Genomic DNA, 8,905 nt, shown 5'->3' on the forward strand with positions numbered 1-8,905 from the left:
TTTTTTTTTTTTTTTTTTTTTTTTTTTTTTTTTTTTTTTTTTTTTCTTAATTATCCCGGCAGCTCACTGCTCCTCATACGAGGCAGCATCGAGCGCGGCGCGCGAACGTTTAAACATTTATCCGAGAACGAAAACAGACCGGGTATTATCTCAGACGACGATTCTTGCTCTCCCGTGGAACTACACTTCGCGCGAGATTAGGTGATTACGCGGAAAATGCAAGGCGAACTGCAACGCGCGCTGCGGCGCATTCGAAAGTACGTCGTTCCGCCCGCACGGACGCTTCGCTACTTTTATAATAACATTATTATTATTGCATTGGCTCTTTCATCTTTTCTTTTCTCCATTCATTCATCGTTAAATTCCTGAACTCTGAGGTAGTCTGTTCTGGGAGTCACATTAGTTAGTAGTAAAAATGGCAAGAATGCTATATATCATTTACCGGGGTTGCATGGAAATCATCGGCCGCGTCTCGCCGACAACATTCTCACCGACATCGAGCTTAATATTAACATTATTCTTCCTATATACTGTAGTGTATAACTTTTGACGCATATTCATCGATTCATTTATTACTTATGTAGTTACATATATAATATATACATGTATGATATATATGATATATATTATATATATATATATATATATATATATATATATATATATATATATAATATTTGCGCGGTTTTTGTAATGCTTGGTGGGAGATTTATGTCGGTGAATGTTGTGTAGCAATGATTTCTACGCAACTCCATTTACCGTCCTACAGCTTTCGCACGTCGATATTTTACTCATTCTTTAATACAACAAATGAAACAAAACCTTGAAAGGACGTTGGCGTATGCATGAATGTGTAATGTGTGTTTGTAAGCTGATGAGAGTAAAACTGAATTTTGTATATACGTCACTGTGAATATATGTGAGCGATCGTCGCCGTATATGCACACAGTGATTTCCGCGTGTGTGTAGGTGTGTGTGTGTGTGTGTGTGTGTGTGTGTGTGTGGAACGTGTTTCCCATTCTCCTCTTCCACGTGTTCGCCTCTCTTTCGCACATTATACACCATATAAAATATTTACAATGATGTTGTAGGATTTTGCACCTAATAAGAACAATTAAAAAAACAAACACTCGTCGCAGTCGCGCAAAACGCAATACGATTAAATAAACGAAGTCGCAGGTCCGTATACGGGATACGGTCGTAATTTTGCTCTCCTCGAACAATGACGTAGGAATGCGCGATGCGAGCTTAACTAATTAACATAACGGAGCGCGCGAGAAATAATTAGCGCACTCGGGATCGGTCGCTCTCAATTGAACAATGATCGACGGAAACAATCACGCGTAGCTGGCCCGTATTATTTTGTTACGGCGAGGTTAACATTTGCCCACGCGACAATGTTATATGCACTCGCTATTGCGTGTTTGCGTGCACGCCGAGCGACGTGCGGCTCGAAGAGAAATTGCGCCAAGGGTCTCGAACATAGGTAGATGATTGGCTCGTTTTGCTAGTAATTAATCGCGTGTCGGTTAATTACTGTGGATTAAATGCCGCGATATACGATTGTGCCTTGCTGCGATCGATGTGTGGATTCCGGATATGATTGACACGAGTCTTGTGGCCCGAGAATATTCATAAGAAAGCACAGTAATTGGTTGCTTGATTGATCCACATGTATAATTCGTCGATACTCTAGAATTACTGTCAATGACAAGAAAAATTCGCGGTAAGATAAAAGCGCGAATGCCCGGAACGTACAAAACTCATACATATGTTGAAAGTATTCGATAATAAATTAACAAATAAATATTTAATCTTGACACTTTACACGAAGTAATACAATAGTTTAAAGATTGCAACCTACAAATGCAGCAAAAATCTGCCTATATTCGAAAGTGGCGGAGGTTTGTAATGCGAAATTTACTTCGAGCCGCGAGCGAGCGATCGGTTATTTTCAAATAGATAAATCAAATATCGTTATAAAAACATGCACCGGTGGACAATCCAATTGCATGCCGAAAGGAATGTGAAGCATATTGTTATATATGGGCCTTTTTATATATTTTTTAAAACGAAAGTTCCAATCAATCTTCCTTGTCTCTTTTTATCTGATCACAGCAGAATTTGATGGAATGTATACGATCGTTTTTTTTTTAGTTACAATTATTGATGATTGGCCGCCAATATCTTGAAAAATATCTTCGCGTTATCTTGAGCCTTATTCCGAATGTTGCTTCGTTTTTTCATCGACAATATTATATTTACCAATTCAATATTGACGGAAGAAATGAACAAATGAGCGATAGAAATGCATAAATATCTCGTGAACGACGCGTTATCAGCATTGGCTGTTTGGTCGGTTTTGCTCATTGTGGCGTTGTCTCGAAGCAGCTCGGGATTATCCAAATCCTCATCCGAAAAATGATTCGACTGGGAAGTCGATGACATTAAAGTGAATATTATATGAACCAATATGCACAGGAGCTCTGTCGCAATGTCGACTGAGCCTATTCCAATATTCAGGATCAATTCCGCACAAATCGGTATTCTTTCACTGTTATTTTCAAATTAATCGGTTAGGCTCGGTAGATCGCGATTTTAATTCTCACGCCGGCGTTCTTAATACATACGATCTCGAGAGTGCATTGTAAAATGCACGTTTGAACTGTCGGACGGTCAAGACATCGATGCGACACAAAATCCTTTATTTATCGGATATTTTTATATTATAAATAATCACAAAATATCTACGGTTGTATATAATAAAAACCTATTGCAGGATTATTCGTAATATTCTTATCTAGTAATATATACAGTTATAATTATCAAATTGCAATAATCTAGTTATGATTATCAAATTAATAGACATTATCTAGAGATAAATCAGTTACATTTCCTTGCAATAGTCTTGTTGAAATGAGTTACACATTACAAATTTCATACGTTACGTCTGCTATTGTCCTGCCACTCATAATATGTTTCTCAACAAGATATGAACGCATAAATTCGTGAAGAAAATGTAAAATAAAAAATAATATAAGTGTCGGGCGTCTCAATTCGTTACGAAATTGCAAACGACGAGGAAAAAATAATAGATGTATAAAGTCTAGAAGCCATCTCGAGAGTTAATTCCAAGCACTATATTATAGGAAAAAATGCATTATACTTTGGAAAGAAAAGAAAAAAATATATTAGGATTGATAGATGAATAAATCACACGTAACGGACAAAAGTTGATTCGTTATTAAATTTTATCAAATTTTATGAAAATTTTAATATTGCTTTTCTGTATGACCAGGAATATATAGTGCACTAGGAATAAACTCGACATTGTATAAATCGATGGCTTTATACTTGCAAAGAGAGAGATCGAAATTTTCTCTACTGATATTAAATTCAAATTTGAGTATAAATCGTTTTTAGTCCTCAAATAAAAGAGAGACAGGAACATTGATAAAAATGAAAAAAAAGAAACATTATAGGTATAGAAGATTCCCCTTGATTATGTTCCTTTGACACGCTCAAGAGCGGAAAACCTCACCAAGGGAAATCCGACACCTCTAATGGTACGCCTCGCGGATCGCGTTTCTATGATCGCGATGAGCATGGGCTCACTGTAGTATGAACATTTTCCTTCTTGTGTTCGATTTTGGACTTCTTGCTTCCCCTGTAGGCTTTCTTCGAGTGCGTCGCAATATGTTTGACCATGTGATCCTTCCTGATGAATTTTTTGCCGCAGTGACAAGAAAACGGCTTTTCACCTGTATGAAGGCATCTGTGCCGTCTCAGATCGGTCTTATGATTGAACTGTTTTGGACACGAGTCGCACTTGTGCGGCTTGTCACCATTGTGCTTCTGCAAATGCTTCTCGTACGTTTCCTCGGAAATAAACCGCTTACCGCATTGAGGACATTTGAACGGCTTCTCGCCCATGTGGAAGCTCTTTTTGTGTTGCGTCAAGTAGCACGTTTTGTTGAATTTTTTAGTACATTCGTCACATTGGACTGTTCTGCTATCAATCAAGTCAGAATCTATTTTTATCGTCGTAGTGACTACCTGCTGCTGCTCCTTGAGTACCGTAGAAGTGGACTTGGGCTTACGACCTCTGCGTTTCGGCACTTGAACGGTTGAATCAGGCTGCTGCTTGATCACAAACGGCACCACGTTGTTGTTCGTCTCGGTATAATTGTTCATGTGTTCAGGAAGTTGATGTGGAATCTGGGTCACTAAATAGTCTTCCATATTTTCCGTATCCATCTGAGTCGCTTCCATCGTCATCTCCTCCATGTTTATCACGTAGCGCTGCGTGTACATATAAGACGGTACGGAAGAACTGTAAGATTTCTCTTGTGTAGCCTCCTCCGGACTTAGCCCCCCCACGTTAACAGCCTGTGACTGGTTTTGGTTTCCACCGTACCCGGGTACGAATTGTGTGAAATTCGGCAGGGTCTGATGTTGATTAATGGTGCCAAAACCGGGCAGCTTATTTTCCTGGGCCTGCTGGTGGTGGTGCTGCTGCTGTTGATGATGTTGGTCACTTTGATTTTGTTCGTTACCAATAGTAGTTTGGATGGTAGACTCCAGTAGGCCCGGGATGCTGGAAGTACTCGTAACGTGGGGGGGCAGGGCGTTTGGGTACGGCTGATGAGGCATCGAAGTACCCCCCATTGCCGTGGGTGATACCATTGCGGGATGAACTGTGCCCGACGTTATGGACGACGAATTCATGTGATGTGGATGGGTGGACGAATCCATTTGTGAAGGGGAATTCATGTGTGATCCCGGCGGGTGCATGGGAGATATGGGCGAAGTCATGGAGTGATGGACCTGATGCTGGCCCGACGAAGTCATTGGCAGGTGATGAAGCGGCTGTTGCTGTTGTTGGAGCCCCATCTGGTGAGACGGAGAACCCATTGGTTGCTGATGGTGTCCCGCCATTGACGGTTGCTGCGGGGAATTGTGAGGTACCATTCCGGAGCCCAAGTGCACCGCTGAAGGTTGCTGCTGTTGTTGCACCAGAACTGCTGCCGTTGCCAGCGAGTCGTTGCTGTTGCTGTTGCTGGAATTGCTGCTGTTGAAGTGTGGAATGGGCGTGTGATGCAGGCCCCCCGTCGCCTCGCCCGAGGGACCTGCCATCACGTTTGGGGGACTCCCCGAAGATGTAAAGTCTGGTGATCTTTCGGGAGCGCCACCGCCACCGCCTACGCCGCTACTGCCACCACCGCCTCTACCACTGGTCGAATGAGTAACGTTATTTTCTCGGCTAGGATGATGATGAGAGCTAATCGGCATGTTCGCTGGATCAGGCTGATTGCTCTGCTTGACTGCATTTTTATGCAACGTCGTGTTATAGTGTCTCTTCAGATGGCCCGAACTGGTAAACCACTTGTTGCATGCAGTGCAATTGTAAGTCTTCGGTCGACGAGGCTCGTTGCTCTTCCACGTTTGGTTCGACGGTGGCTTCAACTGTTGCTGCAACGGCAACGCAGTTGACATCTGATGACTCGGCATCGGCTGCGCGTTCGTGATTATTGACGGGGTCTGGTGCACCGGAGCCTCCACCACGGGCATATGCTGGCTGCGCATAAATTGGCTCTGATCGGTGATCGGTGGCATGCCGTCCATGGGACCCATAGGCGGCAGCCCAGGATGATATTCGTGAGTCTGAGCCACCGGCCAACCCAACATAGAATGTCCTATTCTCTGCTGCGGATGTTGCTGCAACACTTGGTGTTGATGTACATGCATCTGCATCTCTTGCTGACGATGGTGCTGAAGCCTCAAAAGTTCCTCTCGGTATCGGTGCGTTTGCTGCACCTTGTGAGAATCCAAGTCGAGAATCTCAGTCTGCTCTTCCGGCTCTTGCTTCATCTCCAATTTCACCGGCTGTCCGCCATTGTAATCGTAGCCGGGTTGTTGTTGCGGCTGATTCGAGTGAGTCGGCGACGTGTGCAATTGCTGTTGCGCTTGTTGCTGTTGATCCGGCTGCGTAGGACTGCCACCCAGCTGCTGATACTGAGGCGCGGGCGCGTATCCGGTGGGCGAGTCCGAATGATGCGTCTTCATATGCTCGCCCAATTGATTCGCGTCCTCGTAAACGGTCCCGCAGTTGTCACAATGAATCGGCGGACTATGTGGGCTAGTGGAATTGGTGCTCGTGTGCTCCGCAGTGAAATGCTGAGAGTACGGATGATAACGCGCATAACCACTGCTGCTAACGTTGCCGCCGCCGTTATTCTGAACATCTTCTTGCGGCGGCGAGAAAGGCTGGCACGTGCCCATTGGAATATTTTGAACATGCGACATATTTTGCAGTAAATTTGTCACACTTGGGAAAGACAACGGTTCCAGATAATTGCTGTAGGCCTGAATGGAAGGCTGCTGCTGCGGCGAAGGATTCTGAGAAGATGATGGCTCCCTCGAATCCGTCGGTACCGCCACGCTTTCTTGCTTAACAACGCTCACGTGTTTATTATGATTGCCAGCCTTGCTATTGTTATTATTGCTCTCTTGCTGCGCCAGATTGGTCCACCTTTTTAGCAGGTTCTGCTTATGATAATGCAGATGCACCTGCAGGCTCTTGTCGCTGTTGAAGGAAACGTTGCACTCCTTGCAGTAAGGATCCGTGTTCGAGCTGCCGTGCTGCTGCTGCTGCTGCGGCGACGGCTGCTGCTGCTGCGGCTGCTGCTGCTGCTGCTGTAGTTGCTGCTGCTGTAGTTGCTGCTGTTGTAATTGCTGCTGCTGCTGCTGCTGTAGTTGCTGCTCCTGTTCAACAACACTTACCACCTCACTCATATTGTCTATTGCATGTCCACATTCGACTTTTCTTCATGTCGAATCGCGCATTCAAGTCGACGCGGCTCACTGTCGACCCGTAAGCGGAGCAGCACACGGTATCGAGCAGCGACTTGTACACAACACGTACCGTAACGCAACAAGGCCGGACAAAACACACGTGCGCCCACGCGGTCGTGAGCGCACATATGTACTGTATTGTAACGTCCTTTCTTTTATTTTCTTTTCCGCCTTTGGTTCTCTGCGCTATCTCCAAGACTGCCTGTCCGCGACACAACACAACCTATGCCACCGTACGATGAGTAAGGTGCGCGTCAAGTCGCGACAAACAAATGCGCGAGAACGTCGTGATTTCCTTTCTCTCACACTCTTACTTTTCTCTCTCTCTCTCTCCCGTTTCTTCTCCGTCTCGTCTCGTTCCGTTCCTTCGATAGAAGTCGATGGCCGTCGAAGAACGGAGGTTGCGCTATCTCACTCGCATTGGCAGAAGGTAGCACATGGATGACGCGTCGACGGTGGCAGCGCGAAACCAGGAGTCACGTGAGAGGTCTGACGAGCCTCGACGGGGGAAACAATGCGTGTTCACGACCTAGTCGGCAGCCGGGTCGCTGGTGGGGGTCCAAACCAAAAAGAGAAAAGGAAAGAAAAAAATAAAAAAAGGCGGGGGTACAGCGTATGCTACATTTATCAGATGATCCACGAGATCCCAGGCGCGAAAATCCAGATCAACGTGGTTTGTCGCGTCGTCGGACGGGTCACCACGCGCAACATTGTCGGCCTCGGCGCGAGGGCGACAGCGGGACGGTAATTATTACTCGCGGCACCCTTCCGCGACTCTTAACGACGATGTGTATATAACGACAGTGTCTCACGTGTTAACTTGTGATATTCGCGACTGGCGTTCCGTCGATTCTATCACCGGCGCGAATCCGGTCATGCAGGGTTTGTCTCGTGCGGCGAGTAACGAAACGAAAGAAAAGAAAAACGGACACGCGCGTGTCACCGCAGATTTACATATCGTCCGGCGTACTGTCGCGACGTGCCGGTAATATATGTACCTGCGTTCGCCGACTTTTCGCTTAGGGGAGTCTCTCTCTCTCTCAGGTAAGAAGAACTTTCCGTCCTGGTCGTCTCGATGAGCGCGATTCACTTTGCACTTTTTTTTTACGCACTGTAACGTCCCTCGTGTTACGGCACTTGGCGCAGTTAGAGTCCCACTCACGATTAATCGTTTCAATGTCACTGCTAGACGAGTATACTTAAGAATTGCGACAAGACACAATCGCGAAAGGACACTGTGTGTTGCGAGAGAACGGAGTCTCTTATTCCTTCCCTCTCCTTTGCTGCGTTGCCATCTCCACTGTCCTCACTTTCCTCAGCTCACACATTTGCCAGAGAGTCTGCAAGCGACCGCCCCATACAAGCGCTGACACTGATCTGCTAGGAACTCCGTAGTTTCGAGTCCTCGCGCCAAGGCACCCCTTCTTCCCCCGCCGCACCTTTCCCTTCCCTCGGTGTCCCCCGCTCACCACTTCCTTCGCCGGTACTAACCACCCCCTCCGACGTGCCGGCTCTTTGGGTTTTCCCCTCTCTCTCCCTCGCCCAACACTCCTCTCCCTTCCCTGTCGTGGTATTTTCTCTCTCAGTCTCTCTAGCTCTCGCTCTCTCAAGTACAAGCGCGCTGCCTCTCTTTCTCTACCACTGTCTCTCTTTCACTTTCTCCGTCGTTCTCTCGAACGTCTTTCTCCCTTCTCATCCAACATACCGGCGAATCTCATTCATCCTCTTCGTCTGATGTTTGAACTTTCTCTTTCTCCCGTACATGCTCCGTCGTTCCTTCACTCTCCCCTCGCTGGAAGAATTCTCGTTCTCTCTCAATCCCTTGAAAAGATCTATCTTTCTTTCTCCCTCTATGTATATACACGTAGCTATCTCCCTCTTTTTCTAGCCAATCCCTACCTCTCTCTCTTCTTTTTTCTCTCTCTTGCTTTGGCTTCTCCCTTCTTCTTCTTCCAAATGCTTGGCCGAAACGCAAGTCTGTCTCCCTCTTCTCTCTTTCCTTCGTATGCTCACTCCAGTCTCTCCTCGGCGCACCAATCCCACCACCTTT

General features: G+C 45.9%; 1 protein-coding gene across 1 annotated transcript; it reads right to left on the bottom strand.

Moving 5' to 3' along the window:
- LOC116847447 (probable serine/threonine-protein kinase yakA) lies at nt 1-8,246 on the bottom strand. Its single transcript, XM_032822456.1, has 2 exons — nt 7,854-8,246; nt 1-7,403 (listed from the first exon to the last, which is right to left on the bottom strand). Exon 2 carries the CDS (start codon nt 6,793-6,795, stop codon nt 3,589-3,591), a length of 3,207 nt encoding a protein of 1,068 aa, XP_032678347.1. The 5' UTR covers nt 6,796-7,403; nt 7,854-8,246; the 3' UTR covers nt 1-3,588.
- Nucleotides 8,247-8,905: the final 659 nt, after the last annotated feature.

The sequence above is a fragment of the Odontomachus brunneus genome, unplaced genomic scaffold (genome assembly GCF_010583005.1).
Source record: "Odontomachus brunneus isolate Ranch 3 - 2012 unplaced genomic scaffold, Obru_v1 Obru_scaffold_078, whole genome shotgun sequence".
In the NCBI taxonomy this organism is placed as follows: domain Eukaryota; kingdom Metazoa; phylum Arthropoda; class Insecta; order Hymenoptera; family Formicidae; genus Odontomachus; species Odontomachus brunneus.

Bases quoted from the DNA above. Each gene is read 5' to 3' on its own strand.
- LOC116847447 (XM_032822456.1), bottom strand. From the start codon at position 6,795: ATGAGTGAGGTGGTAAGTGTTGTTGAACAGGAGCAGCAACTACAGCAG.